Genomic DNA, 26171 nt, shown 5'->3' on the forward strand with positions numbered 1-26171 from the left:
AGATCTATCCGCTGCCTTCGGGGAAAAGCGTCGGCTAAATGATTAAAATGTAAATGTAAACAAACAAAAATGTAAAACAAAAGGAGTAAACGCAAGAGTAACAAAAAAACTACTTCAACGACCTCTCACATTTAGTACTAGTAAAAATACTGATTAAAAGTGCTAGTGCATCAGAAGAAAAAATATATAAAAATAAAAACACAGAAATGCTTTTGGTTCTTTAGAAGTTAATAACAATCTATTTCCATACTCTATGAAACAAAAAGGTTAAACACATCCCAATACAAAAGCAGTTGCCTTTAGCAACTGTTTAAATTGTATTACTGCATTATATTCTGTAACGTTTATTCCATATCGAGTGACGTAAAACCTTTTTTGACAGACGTAATAGTTTTCTCAGGAGGAAGGTAGATCCAAAACACTTTGTAGCTACTAGCTATGTACCACACGATTGAACATCTGCAAGTTAAACCATCAACGTGAACAGTCACGTTCACCTAGAATATTCTCAGTTGAACAGTAACACAACTGTGAGAATGTCAGTTGAATAAGAATCTCAGTTGAACAGCTGGTGTCAGTTAAGTCCAACAGCCCGTGGCTATGCCCACCCCCTAAAAAACAGTCCTGTTGTATGAACACCATACTGATATACAAATATTAGGTACTGTAAAGGCACAGCAGGTATAAAACTGGACAATAACACAAATAAAAAAACATTAATTTGGCATCATGTTCCATCAAACATGTGACTATAGCCCTTTGTAAAGATACCTGGACTTTGGTTGTCAAAAGTAGGATTAGGGTTGCAAAAGTAAGTCCCAAAACATTCCCAAAATCCCCTGCTTTTTCAGAAAGTAAGTATTTCAGGTTGGAGGAATCCCTCCTTACGTATTCCTTCCTGATTCTTGGAATCCACCAAGCAGGGATTTCTGAAAAAAATACTTTCAGAATTTGGGGAAAGTTTCCGGATTCAGGCTCCATGCTTGCAACCCTAGACAGGATTAAGAGAAAGGTAACTGATTGCCCTGTTCGGTCTGGGTGGATCAGATACTATGGGTAAGGAAGGACACGAGTCTCTGTGCTTCAGTTTAAACATGGGTGGATCAGCTGGGGAAGACCTCAGACACTATGGGGAAGGAAGGGAAGGTAGGACAGGAGTCTCTGTGCTTCAGTTTAAACACGAGTTGCTCTTTCTCCTGGGTGAGCCTCTGACTGAGACCTGTCTGCCTGTCTAACGCCCCCTGGAGGTCCTGGTGCTCCTTGGAGAGCTGCCTACAGACAGGAGCACAGGGAAGGGTAGATAATAGAAGAGAACACATATAACAACATTGATAGTTTAGGACAGAAATACATTTATAATGAGCTACAAAAACGAATCTGTAGCAAAGCACTTTTTAAATCAATCCTTTGCTGACCTAAAATCACTATTCTTCATCAAAATCCTACATGTGTAGAAGTAGCACCAACAAGCCATCCAGCAGCTATAGAAATTACACAAGTTCGGATGATTGAATTGAACTTTTACACTAAAGTAAACAGCCATAACTGGCTTCCTTTAAGAAATATCCCTACCACTTTCTCCACCAAGTGGCGCCACATTCACATCTTATGTAAATGCCATTGCCGTTTCCTACATTTGAGTTTGCTTGAACAGAACTTGTTAAGTTTGTTCATCTATTTACAGCCTTGTTGCCATGTATTCTACAATGTGACTTCCTGGTACAGACCTAACAACATTAACTCCAGGGTAACTGACTGTTACCAACAACTCCAGGGTAACTGACTGTTACCAACAACTCCAGGGTAACTGACTGTTACCAACAACTCCAGGGTAACTGACTGTTACCAACAACTCCAGGGTAACTGACTGTTACCAACAACTCCAGGGTAACTGACTGTTACCAACAACTCCAGGGTAACTGACTGTTACCAACAACTCCAGGGTAACTGACTGTTACCAACAACTCCAGGGTAACTGACTGTTACCAACAACTCCAGGGTAACTGACTGTTACCAACAACTCCAGGGTAACTGACTGTTACCAACAACTCCAGGGTAACTGACTGTTACCAACAACTCCAGGGTAACTGACTGTTACCAACAACTCCAGGGTAACTGAATATTCCAACAGAGACAGAGATGGTGTGGATATCATATGATAAGCAGCAGCAGGTCTTACTGTACAAGGCTTTGATAGTTGTCGATCCGAACCCTCAGGTCCTCATTCTGCTGTAGAACATTTATGACCTGGTCTTCTAGAGAGAGATTCTTCTCCACCTGAATTGGTAGAAATAAAAAAGTAAGGACCCTATCAGCAATCAGGGTGGTGAAGACGACATGTTGAAATTCACAGACTTCGTGAAACTATAACACAGAGTACAGTTGAAGTCGGAAGTTTACATACACTTAGGTTGGAGTTATTAAAACTTGTTTTTCAACCACTTCACACATTTCTTGTTAAAATATAGTTTTGGCAAGTCGGTTAGGACATCTACTTTGTGCATGAAACAAGTAATTTTTCCAACAATTGTTTACAGACAGATTATTTCACTTATAATTCACTGTATCACAATTCCAGTGGGTCAGAAGTTTACATACACTAAGTTGACTGTGCCTTTAAACAGCTTGGAAAATTCCAGAAAATGATGTCATGGCTTTAGAAGCTTCTGATAGGCTAATTGACATAATTTGAGTCAATTGGAGGTGTACCTGTGGATGTATTTCAAGGCCTACCTTCAAACTCAGTGCCTCTTTGCTTGACATTATGGGAAAATCAAAATAAATCAGCCAAGACCTCAGAAAAAAAATTGTAGACCTCCATAAGTCTGGTTCATCCTTGGGAGCAATTTCCAAACGCCTGAAGGTACCACGTTCACCTGTACAAACAATAGTACGCAAGTATAAACACCATGGGACCACGCAGCCGTCATACCGCTCAGGAAGGAGACGCGTTCTGTCTCCTAGAGATGAACGTACTTTGGTGCGAAAAGTGCAAATCAATCCCAGAACAACAGCAAAGGAACTTGTGAAGATGCTGGAGGAAACAGGTTCAAAAGTATCTATATCCACAGTAAAACAAGTCCTATATCGGCATAACCTGAAAGGCCACTCAGCAAGGAAGAAGCCACTGCTCCAAAACCGCCATAAAAAAGCCAGACTACGGTTTGCAACTGCACATGGGGACAAAGATCGTACTTTTTGGAGAAATGTCCTCTGGTCTGATGAAACAAAAATAGAACTGTTTGGCCATGATGACCATCGTTATGTCTGGAGGAAAAAGGGGAATGCTTGCAAGCCGAAGAACACCATCCCAACTGTGAAGCACAGGGGTGGCAGCATCATGCTGTGGGGGTGCTTTGCTGCAGGAGGGACTGGTGCACTTCACAAAAAAGATGGCATCATGAGGAAGGAAAATTATGTGGATATATTGAAGCAACATCTCAAGACATCAGTCAGGTAGTAGAAGCTTGGTCGCAAATGGGTTTTCCAAATGGACAATGACCCCACGCATACTTCCAAAGTTGTGGCAAAATGGCTTAAGGACAACAAAGTCAAGGTATTGGAGTGGCCATCACAAAGCCCTGACCTCAATCCTATAGAACATTTGTGGGCAGAACTGAAAAAGCGTGTGCGAGCAAGGAGGCCTACAAACCTGACTCAGTTACACCAGCTCTGTCAGGAGGAATGGGCCAAAATTCACCCAACTTATTGTGGGAAGCTTGTGGAAGGCTACCCGAAACGTTTGACCCAAGTTAAACAATTTAAAGGCAATGCTACCAAATACTAATTGAGTGTATGTAAACTTCTGACCCACTGGGAATGTGATGAAAGAAATAAAAGCTTAAATAAATAATTCTCTCTACTATTATTCTGACATTTAACATTCTTAAAATAAAGTGGTGATCCTAACTGACCTAAGACGGGGAATTTTTTACTAGGATTAAATGTCAGGAATTGTGAAAAACTGAGTTTAAATGTATTTGGCTAAGGTGTATGTAAACTTCCGACTTCAACTGTATTTATTGACAGCGCAGAGCACCTCAGATTTCTTGTTTCTGTTTTATTTCCTCTGTAAAGTGTATTGAGACCGGGACTTTAAATAAAGTTTGACTTGAATTTGACTAGGAGAAATCTCTAAGAGACAGGTGCCTGTACTAGTCTGTCAGCCAGTCCCCAGTCCCAGTCCCTGTTCCCTACCAGAGACTGCATCTGGAGCAGTCTGTTCCCCTGCTCCTGAATACGCTCACTCTTCATCTCAATGACAAACAGCAGACTCTCTTGCTCCCGCTCCCAGAACGGCCCAGGACTGCCATGGGCCTGGAGAGAGAGGTAGGGAGGGGAGAGAGAGGGAGGGAGAGGGAGAGGAGGGAGGAGAGAGAGGGAGGGGAGCGGAGGAGAGAGAGGGAGGGGAGCGGAGGAGAGAGAGGGAGGGGAGAGAGGTAGGGAGGGGAGAGAGGGAGGGAGGAGAGAGAGGGAGGGAGGAGAGAGAGGGAGGGAGGGGAGAGAGAGGGAGGGAGGAAAGAGGGGGAGGGGAGGAAGAGTAAAAAAATGAACAGCATACTAATGAGACCTGGAGACCAGATGTCTAAAGCAACAGTCCAACTAAGTGAACTGGTTATGGGATCATGCACACACAGCATGTAGAAACAGACCCACCGTGCAGACACACACACACACACACACCATGTAGAAACAGACCCACCGTGCAGACACACACACACACACACACACACACACACACCTGAATGTTCCGCTGCAGGTCCTTCTTGAAGGTAGACTCCTCAACTCTCTTCTTTAACTCGTTGTACACATGGAGCTCTGCAGTCAGCTCTTCTACCTCGTCCTTCAAAATAAAACCTACTGGTCAGTACTGTACTTCCTATTACACAGTTTGTAGGTAAGGGACCACAGTAAATAAAAACAAGGATCAAAATGGATAAAATGCTGAATAAGTTAAAAAAGACAACTAAACACACACCTTCAACACTTTCTCAGCTGCCTGGTGGGTGGCTGTTAGCCGTGTCGTCTCTTCACTGTGAATCCCCTGCAGTTCTGTGGGGGATAACAGGGATTCTATATGTAATTCTACGGGCCGGGATAACATCAGTCAATGATTACTCATTCTAGAACCGGGATAACATCAGTCAATGATTACTCATTCTAGAACCGGGATAACATCAGTCAATGATTACTCATTCTAGAACCGGGATAACATCAGTCAATGTGAGTGGCGCAGTGGTCTAAGGCACTGCATCGCAGTGCTAACTGTGCCACTAGAGATCCTGGTTCGAATCCAGGCTCTGTCGCAGCCGGCCGCGACCGGGAGACTCATGGGCGGCGCACAATTGGCCCAGCGTCGTCTAGGGTAGGGGAGGGAATGGCCGGCAGGGATGTAGCTCAGTTGATAGAGCATGGCGTTTGCAACGCCAGGGTTGTGGGTTCGATTCCCACGGGGGGGCCAGTATAAAAAAAAAAAAAATATGTAATCACTAACTGTAAGTCGCTCTGGATAAGAGCGTCTGCTAAATGACTAAAATGTAAATGTAAAATGTTTACTCATTCTAGAACCAACAGAAAAAAAACATTCCAGTTCCAACACAACAGAATCAACATTGTTATTAGATCTAGATCTCCAGAAGTTATTTCACAGCTCTAGTCTTTGGTTATTAGATCTAGATCTCCAGAAGTTATTTCACAGCTCTAGTCTTTGGTTATTAGATCTAGATCTCCAGAAGTTATTTCACAGCTCTAGTCTTTGGTTATTAGATCTAGATCTCCAGAAGTTATTTCACAGCTCTAGTCTTTGGTTATTAGATCTAGATCTCCAGAAGTTATTTCACAGCTCTAGTCTTTGGTTATTAGATCTAGATCTCCAGAAGTTATTTCACAGCTCTAGTCTTTGGTTATTAGATCTAGATCTCCAGAAGTTATTTCACAGCTCTAGTCTTTGGTTATTAGATCTAGATCTCCAGAAGTTATTTCACAGCTCTAGTCTTTGGTTATTAGATCTAGATCTCCAGAAGTTATTTCACAGCTCTAGTCTTTGGTTATTAGATCTAGATCTCCAGAAGTTATTTCACAGCTCTAGTCTTTGGTTATTAGATCTAGATCTCCAGAAGTTATTTCACAGCTCTAGTCTTTGGTTATTAGATCTAGATCTCCAGAAGTTATTTCACAGCTCTAGTCTTTGGTTATTAGATCTAGATCTCCAGAAGTTATTTCACAGCTCTAGTCTTTGGTTATTAGATCTAGATCTCCAGAAGTTATTTCACAGCTCTAGTCTTTGGTTATTAGATCTAGATCTCCAGAAGTTATTTCACAGCTCTAGTCTTTGGTTATTAGATCTAGATCTCCAGAAGTTATTTCACAGCTCTAGTCTTTGGTTATTAGATCTAGATCTCCAGAAGTTATTTCACAGCTCTAGTCTTTGGTTATTAGATCTAGATCTCCAGAAGTTATTTCACAGCTCTAGTCTTTGGTTATTAGATCTAGATCTCCAGAAGTTATTTCACAGCTCTAGTCTTGCCTTCCAGCTGTCTCTCGTGCTGCTCTGTGGTCCTCTGGCTCGCCTCCCCATGGAGAACAGTCAGGTCAGCAGCCGTCTCTGTCTTCACCTGGAGATCAGCAAGAACATAAGGACAGGGTTTAGCCATGTACATCCACACTTGTCATAGGAGCTAGACAAAGTGAATATCAAATATAAAACAACAGTGAGATATTTATGTTATATAAACAAAACAAGTGTATAATACCAGGTGACCCAGCCATACCTCGCTGCTCTACCAGGTGTATAATAACAGGTGACCCAGCCATACCTCGCTGCTCTACCAGGTGTATAATACCAGGTGACCCTGCCATACCTCGCTGCTCTACCAGGTGTATAATCCCAGGTGACCCAGCCATACCTCGCTGCTCTACCAGGTGTATAATACCAGGTGACCCAGCCATACCTCGCTGCTCTACCAGGTGTATAATACCAGGTGACCCAGCCATACCTCGCTGCTCTACCAGGTGTATAATACCAGGTGACCCAGCCATACCTCGCTGCTCTACCAGGTGTATAATACCAGGTGACCCAGCCATACCTCGCTGCTCTACCAGGCGTATAATACCAGGTGACCCAGCCATACTTCGCTGCTCTACCAGGCGTATAATACCAGGTGACCCAGCCATACTTTGCTGCTCTACCAGGCGTATAATACCAGGTGACCCAGCCATACCTCGCTGCTCTACCAGGTGTATAATACCAGGTGACCCAGCCATACCTCGCTGCTCTACCAGGTGTATAATACCAGATGACCCAGCCATAACTCGCTGCTCTACCAGGCCATGTCAAGATGAGGACAGACAACACTTAACAATCCAACTGGCTGCTACCAACCCATCACTTAATACACAATAAATCAACATGCCTCCCAAGACTTCTCACTTCTTGTTCTTACTTTGTCAACGATTTTTGAACAATTTCCATTCTGATGCCAAAGCAGCCAAACAGATCTATGTCTACATCCCAAATTAGACCCTATTCCCTACATAGTGCACTACTTTTGATCAGAGCCCTATGTGATAGGGTGCCAATGGGAAAACAACCTTGCTCTGCTGACAGGAGGTTTACAAATCCATGGCCAGAGAGCTATGCAGGCAGTCACACAGGGCATCACAACACACACACGCACCAAATAGGTAGTGTTCCCAAAGATTGTGTAATGGAAAAGCATGCGTTTATCATCTCTGACAGCTGTATAATATATGACTTGACATCATGTTACTGTGCTGCTCTGGTTATTCTGAATTCAGTCGCTCCGACTTGAAGCTGCACGTCCTGGAAACATGGGGCGACGTCCCAAATGGCACCCTATTCTCCATGTAGCGCACTACTTTTGACCAGGGCCCACAGGGACTATATAGGGAATAGGGTGCCATTTGGGACGCAGCTACTATGAGACCTCAATTCGAAAGGCTAACCAGGCACTTTGTGTCAGACACTTTGTGTCAATAAAATACAAAATCACAATGCAATCCTGTAGGAAGAGCAGATGGACTTTTCTGTGATCTGCTTAGTAATAACAATACCCACACATGCTGTAGTAGTGGCTCTGTGGTTCACACTGATTCATACGAATGCCCTTTTCATGCCATCGTGCCAACCCTGTGCCAACTGTGCTGTGTTGGCATGGACATTTTGTTTTCACGTTGTCCTCTCCAACCCGGTTCCAGCAACTATGGTGGATATGCTGTATAACCAGGCCAGCACCAGTACCGTTGGCTCTGCTCAGCAGTGTGGAAAGGGTATATGGTAGATGGTGAATAAAAATATAAAACGTAACATGTAAAGTGTTGGTCCCATGTTTCGTGAGCTGAAAATAAAAGATCCCAGAAAATGTTCCACACGCACAAAAAGCTTATTTCTCTCAAATTTTGTGCACAAATTTGTTTACATCCCTGTTAGTGAGCGTTTCTCCTTTGACAAGATAATCCATCCACCTGACAGGTGTGGCATATCAAGAAGCTGATTAAACAGCATGATCATTACACAGGTGCACCTTGTGCCGGGGACAATAAAAGGCTACTAAAATGTGCAGTTTTGTCACACAACACAATGCCACAGATGTCTCAAGTTGAGGGAGCGTGCAATTGGCATGCTGAGTTCAGGAATGTCCACCATAGCTGTTGCCAGATAATTTAATGTTAATTTCTCTACCATAACCCGCCTCCAACGTTGTTTTAGAGAATTTGGCAGTACGTCCAGCCGTCCTCACAACTGCAGACTACGTGTATGGCGGTTTGCTGACTTCAACGTTGTGAACAGAGTGCCCGATGGTGGCAGTGGGGTTATGGTATGGGCAGGCATAAGCTACAGACAACAAACATAATACAATTTCATCGATGGCAATTTTTAATGCACAGAGATACCGTGACGAGATCCTGAGGCCCATTGTCGTGCTATTCATCCGCCGCCATCACATCATATTTCCGCATGATAATGCAAGGATCTGTATAAAATTCCTGGAAGCTAAAAATGTCCCAGTTCTTCCACGGCCTGCATACTCACCAGACATGTCACCCATTGAGCATGTTTGGGATGCTCTGGATCTGTGTGTAGGACAGCGTGTTCCAGTTCCTGCCAATATCCAGCAACTTTGCACAACCATTGAAGAGGAGTGGGACAACCTTCCACAGGCCACAATCAACAGCCTGATCAACTGTATGCGAAGGAGATGTCGTGCTGCATGAGGCAAATGGTGGTCACACCAGATACTGACTGGTTTTCTGATCCACGCCCCTACCTTAAAAAAAATAAGTTATCTGTGACCAATATCTGTATTCCCAGTCGTGTGAAATCCATATATTAGGGCCTAATTTATTTATTTTAATTGACAGACTTCCTTATATGAACTGTAACTCAGTAAAATCTTAGAAATTGTTGCATTTTTGTTCAGTCTAAATGGTACAGGTATATAGTATATGGTAAAGGGTATATGGTGAACGTAAATGGTACAGGGCATAGGTATATGGTAAAGGGTACAGGTATATAGTATATGGTAAAGGGTATAGGTATATAGTATATGGTAAAGGGCATAGGTATATAGTATATGGTAAAGGGTACAGGTATATAGTATATGGTAAAGGGTACAGGTATATAGTATATGGTAAAGGGTATAGGTATATAGTATATGGTAAAGGGTATAGGTATATGGTAAAGGGTATAGGTATATAGTATATGGTAAAGGGTATAGGTATATAGTATATGGTAAAGAAAATAGGTATATAGTATATGGTAAAGGGTATAGGTATATAGTATATGGTAAAGGGTATATGGTGAACGTAAATGGTACAGGGCATAGGTATATAGTATATGGTAAAGGGTATAGGTATATAGTATATGGTAAAGGGTATAGGTATATAGTATATGGTAAAGGGTATAGGTATATAGTAAAGGGTATAGGTATATAGTATATGGTAAAGGGTATAGGTATATAGTATATGGTAAAGGGTATAGGTATATAGTATATGGTAAAGGGTATATGAAGGGCTGGAGGTAAAACTCCAGCTGGGGTTACTTGGAAAAGAGGTTTGGGAAACACTAGTGAGCTGAGGGTTAGGGCTAGGGTGAGGGGTTGGGGTTAGGGAAGTGGGCTAGCAGTTACTACCTACCTTCTCAGCAGGGCCGGCCCTTACCGTTCTGCCGCCCTAGGCAACACCAAATGCCACAACTAGAATAGTCCCAGTAATCAAAATTACGTTGAAAAGACAGGCGAAAAATGTATTTTCCAGACGTTGAAGTTAGGTTCAATTTAGGTTCTGAATGAAAGGTGAAAATACATATTTTCTGTACATTTTAAATACATATTTTCCAGGACGTTGAAAAGGTGTATTTTCCGGACGTTGAAAAATTATTATTTTCTGGACGTTGAAATCGGGTTAATTTCCGGTTCTGAATAAAAGTTGAAAATACTTATTTTCCAGATGTTGAAAATACGTATTTTCCCAATGCTGAAATCAGGCACATTTTTGGTTCTGAATGAAAGTTGAAAATACATAATTTATAGACGTCTATGTTTGGGTCAAAACAAGGCTGGTCCAGACCGGACAAAATCTGAAGCAAACAGTTGTCTATGATTGGTTCAGATTTGGTGCGGACCGGACCAAAAATCTACGTCCATGGACGTTGAAATCAAGGCCGGTCCGGACTGCACCAAAAAAAGACATCCAAAAGGCATCAGCGTCAGTCCGTGCTTACCGAGGTGGAGCCTACAGTGTCGCCTGAAATTGAATTCTATGAATGTCCATCCATGTGAGGACCACCGTTTGTAAAACAGGCGTTGCATTGGCTTTACTAGTCCTGATTCCTGTGACTAATCAATTTGGCTATTTAAGCTCTGAATATCAGCTACCCAACTTTATCAGGAGTTATCCTGAGCCTATTTGCAATGTGTTTACACAGCAGGAAATGCAGAAGTATTTTCTTTTTCGCTATGATCAGCTTGTCAAAAATGTACGGATACAAACTTGAAACCTCTGATAATGACAATGGGGTGAGTCTTAGACAACAGAACTGGTTTTTAGACAAAAAACAGAAATACCTCATTTACATAAGTATTCAGACCCTTTACTCAGTACTTTCTTGAAGCACCTTTGGCAGCGATTACAGCCTTGAGTCTTCTTGGGTATGACGCTACAAGCTTGGCACACCTGTATTTGGAGAGTTTCTCCCATTCTTCTCTGCAGATCCTCTCAAGCTCTGTCAGGTTGGATGAGGAGCGTCGCTGCACAGCTATTTTCAGGTCTCTCCAGAGATGTTCGATCGGGTTCAAGTCCAGACTCTGGCTAGGCCACTCAAGGACATTCAGAGACTTGTCCAGAAGCCACTCCTGCATTATCTTGGCTGTGTGCTTAGGGTCGTTGTCCTGTTGGAAGGTGACCTTCGCCCCAGTCTGAGGTCCTGAGCGCTCTGGAGCAGGTTTTCATCAAGGATATCTCTGTACTTTGCTCCGTTCATCTTTGCCTCGATCCTGACTAGTCTCCTAGTCCCTGCCACTGAAAAACATCCCCACAGCATGATGCTGCCACCACCATGCTTCACCGTAGGGATGGTGCCAGGTTTCCTCCAGACGTGACGCTTGGCATTCAGGCCAAAGAGTTCAATCTTGGTTTCATTAGACCAGAGAATCTTGCTTCTCATGGTCTGAGAGTCTTTAGGTGCCTTTTGGCAAACTCCAAGCGGGCTGTCATGTGCCTTTTACTGAGGAGTGGCTTCCGTCTGGCCACTACCATAAAGGCCTGATTAGTGGAGTGCTGCAGAGATGGTTGTCCTTCTGGAAGGTTCTCCCATCTCCACAGAGGAACTCTGAGGCTCTGTCAGAGTGACCATTGGGTTCTTGGTCACCTCCCTGACCAAGGCCCTTCTCCCCTGATTGCTCAGTTTGGCCGGGCGGCCAGCTCTAGGAAGAGTCTTGGTGGTTCTGAACTTCTTCCATTTAAGAATGATGGAGGCCACCGTGTTCTTGGGGACCTTCAATGCTGAAGACATTTTTTGGTTCCCTTCCCCAGATCTGTGCCTCGATACAATCCTTTCTCTGAGCTCTACGGACAATTCCTTTGACCTCATGGCTTGGTTTTTGCTCTGACATAAACTGTCAACTGTGGGACCTTATATAGACAGGTGTGTCTTTCCAAATCATGTCCAATCAATTGAATTTACCACAGGTGGACTCCAATCAAGTTGTAGAAACATCTCAAGGATGATCGATGGAAACAGGATGCACCTGACATCAATTTCACGTCTCATAGCAAAGGGTATGAATACTTCTGTAAATAAGGTATCTGTTTTCTACAAACCTGTGTTCGCTTTGTCATTATGGGGTATTGTGTGTAGATTGCTGAGGATTTGACATTTATATAATGAATTTTAGAATAAGGCTGTAACGTAATTTATTTTTCAAGGGGTCTGAATACTTTTCGAAGACACTGTAGCTTCTCAGTGATGTTATGGACCAGGGAACAGAGCTCTCTATGGGGTTAACTACCTTCTCAGTGATGTTGTGGACCAGGGAACAGAGCTCTCTATGGGGTTAACTACCTTCTCAGTGATGTTGTGGACCAGGGAACAGAGCTCTCTATGGGGTTAACTACCTTCTCAGTGATGTTGTGGACCAGGGAACAGAGCTCTCTATGGGGTTAACTACCTTCTCAGTGATGTTGTGGACCAGGGCACAGAGCTCTCTATGGGGTTAACTACCTTCTCAGTGATGTTGTGGACCAGGGCACAGAGCTCTCTATGGGGTTAACTACCTTCTCAGTGATGTTGTGGACCAGTGAACAGAGCTCTCTATGGGGTTAACTACCTTCTCGGTGATGTTGTGGACCAGAGAACAGAGCTCTCTATGGGGTTAACTACCTTCTCAGTGATGTTGTGGACCAGGGCACAGAGCTCTCTATGGGGTTAACTACCTTCTCAGTGATGTTGTGGACCAGGGAACAGAGCTCTCTATGGGGTTAACTACCTTCTCAGTGATGTTGTGGACCAGGGAACAGAGCTCTCTATGGGGTTAACTACCTTCTCAGTGATGTTGTGGACCAGGGAACAGAGCTCTCTATGGGGTTAACTACCTTCTCAGTGATGTTGTGGACCAGGGCACAGAGCTCTCTATGGGGTTAACTACCTTCTCAGTGATGTTGTGGACCAGGGAACAGAGCTCTCTATGGGGTTAACTACCTTCTCAGTGATGTTGTGGACCAGGGAACAGCGCTCTCTATGGGGTTAACTACCTTCTCAGTGATGTTGTGGACCAGGGAACAGAGCTCTCTATGGGGTTAACTACCTTCTCAGTGATGTTGTGGACCAGGGAACAGCGCTCTCTATGGGGTTAACTACCTTCTCAGTGATGTTGTGGACCAGGGCACAGAGCTCTCTATGGGGTTAACTACCTTCTCAGTGATGTTGTGGACCAGGGCACAGAGCTCTCTATGGGGTTAGCTACCTTCTCAGTGATGTTATGGACCAGGGCACAGAGCTCTCTATGGGGTTAACTACCTTCTCAGTGATGTTGTGGACCAGGGCACAGAGCTCTCTATGGGGTTAGCTACCTTCTCAGTGATGTTGTGGACCAGGGAACAGAGCTCTCTATGGGGTTAGCTACCTTCTCAGTGATGTTGTGGACCAGGGAACAGAGCTCTCTATGGGGTTAACTACCTTCTCAGTGATGTTGTGGACCAGGGAACAGAGCTCTCTATGGGGTTAACTACCTTCTCAGTGATGTTGTGGACCAGGGCACAGAGCTCTCTATGGGGTTAACTACCTTCTCAGTGATGTTGTGGACCAGGGCACAGAGCTCTCTATGGGGTTAGCTACCTTCTCAGTGATGTTGTGGACTAGGGCACAGAGCTCTCTATGGGGTTAACTACCTTCTCAGTGATGTTGTGGACCAGGGCACAGAGCTCTCTATGGGGTTAGCTACCTTCTCAGTGATGTTGTGGACCAGGGCACAGAGCTCTCTATGGGGTTAACTACCTTCTCAGTGATGTTGTGGACCAGGGAACAGAGCTCTCTATGGGGTTAACTACCTTCTCAGTGATGTTGTGGACCAGGGAACAGAGCTCTCTATGGGGTTAACTACCTTCTCAGTGATGTTGTGGACCAGGGAACAGAGCTCTCTATGGGGTTAACTACCTTCTCAGTGATGTTGTGGACCAGGGCACAGAGCTCTCTATGGGGTTAACTACCTTCTCAGTGATGTTGTGGACCAGGGCACAGAGCTCTCTATGGGGTTAACTACCTTCTCAGTGATGTTGTGGACCAGTGAACAGAGCTCTCTATGGGGTTAACTACCTTCTCGGTGATGTTGTGGACCAGAGAACAGAGCTCTCTATGGGGTTAACTACCTTCTCAGTGATGTTGTGGACCAGGGCACAGAGCTCTCTATGGGGTTAACTATCTTCTCAGTGATGTTGTGGACCAGGGCACAGAGCTCTCTATGGGGTTAACTACCTTCTCAGTGATGTTGTGGACCAGGGCACAGAGCTCTCTATGGGGTTAACTATCTTCTCAGTGATGTTGTGGACCAGGGCACAGAGCTCTCTATGGGGTTAACTACCTTCTCAGTGATGTTGTGGACCAGAGCTCTCTATGGGGTTAACTACCTTCTCAGTGATGTTGTGGACCAGGGAAAAGAGCTCTCTATGGGGTTAACTACCTTCTCAGTGATGTTGTGGACCAGGGCACAGAGCTCTCTATGGGGTTAACTACCTTCTCAGTGATGTTGTGGACCAGGGCACAGAGCTCTCTATGGGGTTAACTACCTTCTCAGTGATGTTGTGGACCAGGGAACAGAGCTCTCTATGGGGTTAACTACCTTCTCAGTGATGTTGTGGACCAGGGAACAGAGCTCTCTATGGGGTTAACTACCTTCTCAGTGATGTTGTGGACCAGGGAACAGAGCTCTCTATGGGGTTAACTACCTTCTCAGTGATGTTGTGGACCAGGGCACAGAGCTCTCTATGGGGTTAACTACCTTCTCAGTGATGTTGTGGACCAGGGAACAGAGCTCTCTATGGGGTTAACTACCTTCTCAGTGATGTTGTGGACCAGGGAACAGCGCTCTCTATGGGGTTAACTACCTTCTCAGTGATGTTGTGGACCAGGGAACAGAGCTCTCTATGGGGTTAACTACCTTCTCAGTGATGTTGTGGACCAGGGAACAGCGCTCTCTATGGGGTTAACTACCTTCTCAGTGATGTTGTGGACCAGGGCACAGAGCTCTCTATGGGGTTAACTACCTTCTCAGTGATGTTGTGGACCAGGGCACAGAGCTCTCTATGGGGTTAGCTACCTTCTCAGTGATGTTATGGACCAGGGCACAGAGCTCTCTATGGGGTTAACTACCTTCTCAGTGATGTTGTGGACCAGGGCACAGAGCTCTCTATGGGGTTAGCTACCTTCTCAGTGATGTTGTGGACCAGGGAACAGAGCTCTCTATGGGGTTAGCTACCTTCTCAGTGATGTTGTGGACCAGGGAACAGAGCTCTCTATGGGGTTAACTACCTTCTCAGTGATGTTGTGGACCAGGGAACAGAGCTCTCTATGGGGTTAACTACCTTCTCAGTGATGTTGTGGACCAGGGCACAGAGCTCTCTATGGGGTTAACTACCTTCTCAGTGATGTTGTGGACCAGGGCACAGAGCTCTCTATGGGGTTAGCTACCTTCTCAGTGATGTTGTGGACTAGGGCACAGAGCTCTCTATGGGGTTAACTACCTTCTCAGTGATGTTGTGGACCAGGGCACAGAGCTCTCTATGGGGTTAGCTACCTTCTCAGTGATGTTGTGGACCAGGGCACAGAGCTCTCTATGGGGTTAACTACCTTCTCAGTGATGTTGTGGACTAGGGCACAGAGCTCTCTATGGGGTTAACTACCTTCTCAGTGATGTTGTGGACCAGGGCACAGAGCTCTCTATGGGGTTAACTACCTTCTCAGTGATGTTGTGGACCAGGGCACAGAGCTCTCTATGGGGTTAACTATCTTCTCAGTGATGTTGTGGACCAGGGCACAGAGCTCTCTATGGGGTTAACTACCTTCTCAGTGATGTTGTGGACCAGAGCTCTCTATGGGGTTAACTACCTTCTCAGTGATGTTGTGGACCAGGGAAAAGAGCTCTCTATGGGGTTAACTACCTTCTCAGTGATGTTGTGGACCAGGGCACAGAGCTCTCTATGGGGTTAACTACCTTCTCAGTGATGTTGTGGACCAGGGCACAGAGCTCTCTATGGGGTTAACTACCTTCTCAGTGATGTTGTGGACCAGGGAACATAGCTCTCTATGGGGTTAGCTACCTTCTCAGTGATGTTGTGGACCAAAGCTCTCCATGGGGTTAACTACCTTCTCAGTGATGTTGTGGACCAGGGCACAGAGCTCTCTATGGGGTTAACTACCTTCTCAGTGATGTTGTGGACCAGGGAACATAGCTCTCTATGGGGTTAGCTACCTTCTCAGTGATGTTGTGGACCAGGGAACAGAGCTCTCCTTGGGTTGGCTCTTTTAGTAGCTCCTCCCTCTCCTGGGTCCCAGAGGCAGACAGCACCTCCCGTAGGATCTTCAGCTGCCACGCATACTGACCCGGCTGCTTCTCTGTTTCTAGACCCACGTTCAGCTCCTCCAGAGGGACTTTACCTGGAGGAGGGGATAACAGGGTTGTACTCAGTAGGTAACAAACAGAAGAAAACAGAAACAGGGAGGGACTTGTCCAATAACAAATGCTTGTTTTACATGGCAAAATCCTACATTTGCTACGTTACAATGTGCGCTGAATACGACCCAGGGCTGCGGTTATCAAGGCAAAAACTTTGCTGGAATGCTCAGATAGAAATCTATTATGTAGACATGTAGGATAAGAAATCATGTCAGCTCTATTCACAACATTTCTATCTTGTACAGTATGTTGCACAGTGGGCAGAGGGTTTGAACCAAACCAGACCTGGCTGCAACATTTACTGGGCTGACTAGACTCACTACAACACCAGTACAATATACTAACTCAATCTGTCGCCTATAAATACTCATAGCTACTCTGATATGTGTCTGGGGGAAAAAGCTCCGGTCCAACTTCTGAGGAACTCATGTAATGGAGAAGTTTGGTGAACAAAGTTCCCGAGTGATGATTGACCTTCCTGAGACATGGAGAATTTGTGCTAGCTCCCCTAGCTAATGCCTAGGTTTTTAGCTCAGCAGGCTAGGCTAACACAGTCTTGTTCACTCAGGCGGTTGTTGAAGGCATGACCCCTGAGACCCAGAATTACATGGCAACAGAGAACACAAGACAGTACCTGTTGAGTATTCTAATGCAGACAGCACAGTGTTGACACATCAGTGTTTACCAGGGCCATCTCAGCATCCAAAAACTGACTGGTTGAAATTAGGCCATTATGATGTCACTTTAAAAATCAGTCATTCCAACCAGTTTCTGGGGTGTAGTGACATCATTTCAACCCACCTCGGGATCATGACAAAGTCTGTGTCATTTAAAACATTCAGTTATTTTATGCCATTTAGCAGACGCTTTTATCCTAAGCAACTTACAAGTCACGCCCGCATACATTGTTACATATGGGTGGACCCGGGAATCGAACCCACAATCCTGGAGTTGCAAGCCGACTGAGCTATACAGGAGCAAATATATGATGTACTGGTTATTAGCGAGCCTAATTATAAAGAGGATACATGTTAGTATGGGCGCCTAGCTTTTATGATGGTGGTCCTCTGTAGCTCAGCTGGTAGAGCACGGCGCTTGTAACGCCAAGGTAGTGGGTTCGATCCCCGGGACCACCCATACACAAAAAAAATGTATGCACGCATGACTGTAAGTCGCTTTGGATAAAAGCGTCTGCTAAATGGCATATTATTATATATTTTTTATATGATTTTATAATGAGTGAAAAGAGGCAGTGTGATGTGTAAAACCCTCTCAATCAGAGATGTAGTAAAGACAATCTGACAAGCAGTAGGAGAGGGGTAGTCACAGTGTCAGTCTACATCACATCAGGAAACCACACCACTCACCTCCACCATCTTGTTGAGCTCCTCCACCGTTTTCTGTCTGTCTACAACACAACAGGAAACCATACCACTCACCTCCTCCATCTTGATGGTTGTTGAGCTCCTCCACCGTTTTCTGTCTGTCTACAACACAACAGGAAACCACACCACTCACCTCCACCATCTTGATGGTTGTTGAGCTCCTCCACCGTTTTCTCCACCACTTTCGCTTTGTTTTTCCTCTAAAAAAAGACAAGAGAAAAGAGAATGTTGTCATTGATCAACTCTGGTCTAGTTCACACGATATTAAACATTGTCTGGGTAAAGTAGATGAGATTACTAACATGACCTAAAAACCGTTCTCTCTCTTAGTTTTTCCTCTACAAGGAGAAAAGTGTGTCGTCTGATGTGGGGAACACATTATGACAATCTCTCAACATATCACAGATTTACTAAAAGCACTAAGAATACCTAAACACTATTTTAGACGTTTTGAAGTCACCAGGGAAACCAGAACTTGTTCTTAGTAAACTGAAGCAGGGTAGGAGCTTATGTAAAGCGTCTGATGGGTGCTTGACCCATTTTACTCTCTCATAGGGAGTGATTAGTACGCACCTGACTGGAAATGAATAATTCATTTGTTCAAAGTTACATAACGTGTCCATGCTACAGGGTTAGGATTCAACAGCTGACCTGGTCTTCATACTATTTGTACAATGTGATATACTGGTGATTTACTTCAAACTGATCATACCAGTACTTATGGAGTCTTAATAAACATTTCTGCATTAGATACATTACGTTGTTGTAGAATAACCTATATTAGGTGAGACTAACCACTACACTAAGGAGTTACTGTGAGGTCAATCATAACAGATTTTGTAATAGGGCAATTCAATGGTAACGGAATGATGCTGAGACTCTGATTTTGTTTTGTATTTAAAATGCATACCAAAAAAGCAAAACATTGATTTCAAAGTTTAACAAACCATGGAACTCTATGCACAAGGACCACTTTTTACATGGAACATTTGTACAAAAACACATTTACAGGAAGAACAACATTTGGTAACAATAAAACTGAGGGAGATTTTACCGAAAATTCTGTTACCAAACTTTGCATCTGTTTTTCCAGTAAACGTTTTATTTTTTTTACTGTGTAAATTGTTCAAAGTAGTCATTGTGCATAGAGTTGTATTGTTTGTTAAACTCTGAAATCAATGTTTTTCGATTGGCATACATTTTAAAGTGAAAAAACTGAGTTTCCATGGAATTGCCCATTACCAAATATTAGCCAAGCTTGAAACAAAAAACCTGTTTGCCGCATAGGTCACTACTCTATACCAACCTATTCCTAAACTGTCAAACAAGATCAAGGTTCCTGACATTACTAGGGAGTCCAGATCACACAACTTTACATTGAGTCCTCACTGTGTAGACTGTAAAAGAAATACAAATAAAGTTGTATTGCCACAAACACCAGATAGGTGCAGTGTAATGTGTTGTTCTACAGGGTCAGCCATAGTAGTATGATAGGTGCAGTGTAATGTGTTGTTCTACAGGGTCAGCCATAGTAGTATGATAGGTGCAGTGTAATGTGTTGTTTTACAGGGTCAGCCATAGTAGTATGATAGGTCCAGTGTAATGTGTTGTTTTACAGGGTCAGCCATAGTAGTATGATAGGTCCAGTGTAATGTGTTGTTTTACAGGGTCTGCCATAGTAGTATGATAGGTGCAGTGTAATGTGTTGTTTTACAGGGTCTGCCATAGTAGTATGATAGGTCCAGTGTAATGTGTTGTTTTACAGGGTCAGCCATAGTAGTATGATAGGTGCAGTGTAATGTGTTGTTTTACAGGGTCTGCCATAGTAGTATGATAGGTGCAGTGTAATGTGTTGTTTTACAGGGTCTGCCATAGTAGTATGATAGGTCCAGTGTAATGTGTTGTTTTACAGGGTCAGCCATAGTAGTATGATAGGTCCAGTGTAATGTGTTGTTTAACAGGGTCAGCCATAGTAGTATGATAGGTGCAGTGTAATGTGTTGTTCTACAGGGTCAGCCATAGTAGTATGATAGGTGCAGTGTAATGTGTTGTTCTACAGGGTCAGCCATAGTAGTATGATAGGTGCAGTGTAATGTGTTGTTTTACAGGGTCAGCCATAGTAGTATGATAGGTCCAGTGTAATGTGTTGTTCTACAGGGTCAGCCATAGTAGTATGATAGGTCCAGTGTAATGTGTTGTTTTACAGGGTCAGCCATAGTAGTATGATAGGTGCAGTGTAATGTGTTGTTCTACAGGGTCAGCCATAGTAGTATGATAGGTGCAGTGTAATGTGTTGTTCTACAGGGTCAGCCATAGTAGTACGGCGCCCCTGGAGCACATTAGAGTTGAAGGCACAGAAATAATTGTCACTTTGACGTCTCCGATTTTCAAACCAGCGACTTTTCGGTTACTGTCCCAACGTTCTGACCGCTAGGCTACCTGCCACCATGCAGTATGGCCGTCCGTGGAAACCAGCGACCTCCTGACCTCCTGCCATAACACAACGTTCTGACCGCTAGGCTTCCTGCCACCATGCAGTATGGCCGTCCGTGGAGACCAGCCACCTCCTGACCTCCTCCCATAACACAACGTTCTGACCGCTAGGCTTCCTGCCACCATGCAGTATGGCCGTCCGTGGAGACCAGCCACCTCCTCCCATAACACAACGTTCTGACCGCTAGGCTACCTGCCACCATGCAGTATGGCCGTCCGTGGAGACCAGCCACCTCCTGCCATAACACAACGTTCTGACCGCTAGGCTACCTGCCACCATGCGACATCCTGACCTCCTGCCATAAAACAACATTCTCCCACCACCACTACCGCTGTATAAACACGCCAAACAACATGGCGTACCAGCTTCATTTGTGCCTGGAAAACAGGGCGTGTCCCAAACGGCACCCTATTCCCTATATAGTACACTACTTTTGACCAGAGCCCCATGGACCCTGGTCTCACAGGAGCTCACGACAAAGGGAAGAGTGTCATATAGGACGCAGCCCCAATAAATACCATCATATCTAATATTCCAATAAGACAATATCTAATATTCCAATATCATAATACCTAATATTCCAATAACACAAGTGACTCCAGGAAGACAATGTCGAGACCATTACAGCATGATGTGATGGACATGTGTTTAATGACCTGCTTTAAATCTCAGTAAAGGATCTTAAAAACACAAGTCCAGGAGCATATGTTGAAGAGGGGTTGGAAAGGCTCTCTTTAACACGGCCATAAATCACATCTTCTCTTCCTTCTCTGGGAACACGTCCCAAATGGCACCCTATTCCCTATATATAGTGCACTGCTTTTGAACAGGGGCCATAGGCCAGGGCCCAAAGTAGTGCACTACAGAGGGAATAGGGTGCCATTTGTGACAGAGGGCCAGTCTCCACAGTCCTTTTAAACATAGGAGAAACTGCAACGTGGAGGTATGTCTTCACTGACTAAACTCACAGGGAACATCCTAGCCCTATGGCAGAATGTAGCCTACACCGGACTCCTAATGGTTACAAGTTCCTCCTGGCCCTAGAGTACAAGGTTAAGATTGAATGTTTTGTGACTTTGAGAAATATCTAGTCCAGGTATGCTCTCACAAGAGTTGAAAGAAACTTTCCAAGAAGAGCGCAAAATGTCACATTTTTTTGTAGAATAAAGAAGTGGCCTGTCAAAGGTGCAAGCATAGAAGACACAGAAATGTACCCTAGGTTGATAGAACTAGAAAAACAGCCCCGCCAATCAAAAGGAAATTCAGAAAAATAAAACCACATCTTCAACACAGCAAAGAACATTCAGACTTAGTTAAGGGACATTTAATTTAGACTGTGATTAAGTCTTTCAAGCGGAGAAACAAATGTTCCTTGAGATTTCATTAACACCGAGGCTCTTCATGTGGTATTTTCATCATGGTCCATATGGAGCCATAGTGTGTGTCTCCAGGCTTCTCTTGTCGAGCCCTCTCTAGCAGACCTTCACACTTCTCCAGTTGCCTGCGCCAACCAGGCAAACAGATGGTTTTGTGATCTGCTCTGCAGCTTGCCAGCGGCTTGGTTTGCAGTACCTCTAAGTGCTTACTTACTTTGTGTAGAATAAAATTAATTTTCCATCTCAAGGAGAGTTGGGAGTGTTAATATCAAGCACCACCTGGTCCCATTGATACATGAAGGAATCCACTAAGAGAATATTGGCTAATCAATCAAAGAATTCACCCTGCTTTTAACTGTGTAAGTGGTCTCAATGTGTCTGTTTGACAGATAAGTGAAATGATATCCCCTTCAACTTAACGATTTATCCATGTAGTCGCTCTCCTCTATGCCTCCTAGAAGTGGTACAATCTGGGGTAAAATGTCTGGATAATCCATATCTGGGGTATAATTTCTGGATGTAATATAAGCCTGTGCCACTGGTTGTAAATGTCAAAGAGGCAGTACTAGTACATCTAATTAACTGTAGCCTAAAAAAATACATTTAGCTGCATATGTAATATTACAATTTTCATATCCTCAAGTCACTTCCGTTCTATCACAAACAGTGCAGCAGTTTGTAGTTATCGGTAGTTGTCACAGAAAACATGAACTGATTTTGTGAACCATGTAGAAAAACCCAACAACTCATATGATCAGAAAGTAGAAACTTTGACAGATGTAATTCACTGACTACGTAGGCTATAGGGTGTCAATCAATGAATCCAATGTATATTTACTGGTGATTATGATACCTTGTATCAATGATCTCAACCTTCAGTGTCATTGTATCAGCAGTGACTGTCAATGTCTGGCCAACCTGCAACTTCTTATAATTAATGCGGAAGATTTACATCAGATTAGTTCCCTGCACCGCTACATTTGACAAGTAGGTTTCAAACTCGTGGGAAAAAGTCAGTATCTGAGGATAGACTACATTTCTGAAGTTATTTGCAGCACATCTGTTTCCAATCAAAATTTAGAAAACGTTGCACAAATTCACTGATAGCCTACATCACCCGTTGCAAAGCACTGATGTTAATGAACGTGTAATCTCGGTTGTAAAATCCACGTGGGAAATTAGGCTATAACCATAACAAACAGTTTTGTTTGATCGATTTAAAAAGTGATCAACACGCCTGTGTTGTGCCAGGAATCGGTGCGACAATGGCAGCTACAATAACAAAACTCCACTCGGTTCGCTAATTAACTTCCTAGATGATTTCACAACAAATATGAATAAATACATTTTTCTTGCAAATTCCGCCACACACCTTGCTGTGTCTGCAACCCATGCTTGCCCCGCGTCCACTCGTCAACCCTACCAGTCCTTGTCTAGAGTTACAAACTCTTCTGAACAACGCGCCTCGCTGGGCTGGGCTGGGCTGTGGTGTGGTGTGGTCGGGTCTCTCAAGAGGTCTGTGCTGCTCTCTCACTCACAACAACTCGCTCAACTCGACCAGATGGGCAGTTATTTTTCAAAATCAAAAACACTGATCTTAAAACAATCTGGACCGACCTAAATATCCACGTTCTAGAAGGGGAAACACTGTGAAGATCAGTGGATTGCGCATCCTGTGTCGCAAAATTGAGGCTTGTGGGTGTTTCTAGTCTATTGATTTGACATTTTACCGTAATACACCGAAGACACGACCCATCAGACAATACAATGATTTACAAAACAAATAATAGGTTATCTAATCATGGGTTTCATACATGGAAAATGTTTCCTATTGCCTAGGCTATTTAATCATAGCAGGCCTATAATGTGCCCCAGAATATTGAATTCTCACTGTAATAAGATACAAATAAAGAATTGTATGGGTTGATCTGAATCTGTGATTTTGTTTATAATACAGTACATGTTGGGGAACAGTCCATGTGAAAAACACACAAAAAAGTCAATGGAAATGTAAAAGACACACAGTAGAGCCATCATCCATCCATCCATCCAGGGAGGGAGGGCTGTCAGAAGGACATGGGACATGGACCTTCATGTTTTTACTTTACAGACTAATTCCTTCTCTGAGGAGGAGGCCATGTTTATTTTATTTATTTATTTCACCTTTATTTAACCAGGTAAGCCAGTTGAGAACAAGTTCTCATTTACAACTGCGACCTGGCCAAGATAAAGCAAAGCAGTGCGATAAAAACAACAACACAGAGTTACATATGGGATAAACAAAACATAAAGTTACAAATACAACAGAAAATATATATACAGTGTGTGCAAATGTAGCAAGTTATGGAGGTAAGGCAATAAATAGGCCATAGTGCAAAATAATTACAATTTAGTATTAACACTGGAATGATAGATGTGCAAAAGATGATGTGCAAATAGAGATACTGGGGTGCAAATGAGCAAAATAAATAACAATATGGGGATGAGGTAGTTGGGTGGGCTAAATTCAGATGAGCTGTGTACAGGTGCAGTGATCGGTAAGGTGCTCTGACAACTGATGCTTAAAGTTAGTGAGGGAGATGAGTCTCCAGCTTCATGTTGATCTTGCAGGGAGGGGTAGCCAGCTGTAAAGACTCCATATCATAGCTTTACCCCTGTAGGCTGCACACAGCCCTCTGGGATAACTTACCAACCTTCATCATGTCCCATAGTTAAGAATGATCGTTGCCCTCATGACTTACAAATCTAATCACACCGAATTGTATTTGTAACATGCTTCGGTGTAGACTAACAGTGAAACGCTTACCTACATTCCCAACAACGCAGAGAAAGAAAATACAGAAATAATAGAAAAGTAAAACACGTAATAATAAAAGTAATAATAACTTGGCTATATACACAGGGTACCAGTACTGAGGCTATGATAACTTGGCTATATACACAGGGTACCAGTACTGAGTCCATGATAACTTGGCTATATATAAGGGGTACCAATACTGAGGCTATGTGCAGGGGTATGAGGTAATTGAGGTAGATATGTACATAACTAGGAATAAAGTGACAGATAATTAACAACAGAAGCAGCGTATGTGATGAGTCAAAAAAGTTAGTGGCTGTTAGTTTACAATCACATTTCCCAAAGGTGACATCATGGGCTCCCGAGTGGCGCAGTGGTCTAAGGCACTGCATCTCGGTGCTGGAGGCGTGCTACAGACCCCCTTGTTCGATTCCAGGCTGTATCACAACCGGCCGTGATTGGGAGTCCCATAGGGCAGCGCGCAATTGGCCCAGCATCCGGGTTTGGCGGGTGTAGGCCGTCATTGTAAATAATAATTTGTTCTTAACTGACTTGCCTAGTTAAATAAAGGTACAATTTAAAATGGGTTAAATTCAAAACTACAAGAGGTTAAACAGATATGACTGTGATATGCGCGGCAGGTAGTTTAGTGGTTAAGTATCCGAAAGGTTGCTGGTTCTAATCCCCGAGTCGACTAGGTGAAAAATCTGTCGATGTGCCCTTGAGCAAGGCACTTAACCCTAATTGCTCCTGTAAGTCTGCTAAATGACATAAATGATATGGCCGTCTTACAAAAATACCTTTCCCTGCAATTAACATTCAATAATTTCAACTGTGAACAAAGAGATTTTATCTCTCAGATACGACTCTGAAAGTTGGCCCCCTTACAATAATAATAATATGCCATTTAGCAGACGCTTTTTATCCAAAGCGACTTACAGTCATTACAAAATATCTATATTATCAACATTACATTATTTCAACTTTGAACATATTAGAGACAAAGTCCTCTATCTTGTAAAATAGAGGACAAACTAAAAGTTGTATAAAAACAATACAAGCAGAACAATGTATTCAAGTGTCGCTCTTTCCTCTGACACACCAGCTGTCTTCCCCACAACCCGGCAATGAGTTCACTGAAACACTGAGTCTATTTTTGGCCTTGGTCTCTGTTCAGTTTATACTAAGCATCTACAGTACTAGGGTCAGATTAATCCGTGGAATCCCAAACGCTTTCATTTTTTGTAAAAAACTCTGTCTATTTATAGGTTAGTGAGCTCTAATCCCACATTAAATGATGGAGCAGTTGTTCGTTGAGAACTGTGTGTGAACAGTGGAACTTTCCATAGCAGTAGCAGCTGCAGTGTCTCAGTTAACCCTGGGCCCATAAGGCCCCGTATACACTTAGGTTATACAACTGACGTGCGACGCATT

The 26171-nt window shown here is 43.6% G+C and overlaps 1 protein-coding gene across 2 annotated transcripts in view; it reads right to left on the reverse strand.

Annotated features, from left to right (window-relative positions):
• Positions 1-223: 223 nt before the first annotated feature.
• Positions 224-26171, reverse strand: part of LOC311108018 (coiled-coil domain-containing protein 69-like) — a 39827-nt gene continuing 13879 nt past the window's right edge. The window contains exons 1-9 of one of the 2 annotated variants that reach the window (XM_084150653.1): positions 23313-23486; positions 18204-18270; positions 16482-16666; positions 6527-6614; positions 4979-5052; positions 4742-4843; positions 4198-4317; positions 2180-2277; positions 224-1272 (exon numbers count right to left, since the gene is read on the reverse strand). In XM_084150653.1, coding sequence (XP_084006779.1) covers positions 1104-1272; positions 2180-2277; positions 4198-4317; positions 4742-4843; positions 4979-5052; positions 6527-6614; positions 16482-16666; positions 18204-18270; positions 23313-23333 — 924 coding nt within the window. In that variant the 5' untranslated portion in view covers positions 23334-23486 and the 3' untranslated portion in view covers positions 224-1103. Of the gene's footprint in view, positions 1273-2179; positions 2278-4197; positions 4318-4741; positions 4844-4978; positions 5053-6526; positions 6615-16481; positions 16667-18203; positions 18271-23312; positions 23487-26171 lie in introns of those variants that run through there. The other variant, XM_084150654.1, reaches the window with a different exon arrangement.

This window comes from Coregonus lavaretus (genome assembly GCF_964263955.1).
Source record: "Coregonus lavaretus genome assembly, chromosome: 32".
Classification (NCBI taxonomy): domain Eukaryota; kingdom Metazoa; phylum Chordata; class Actinopteri; order Salmoniformes; family Salmonidae; genus Coregonus; species Coregonus lavaretus.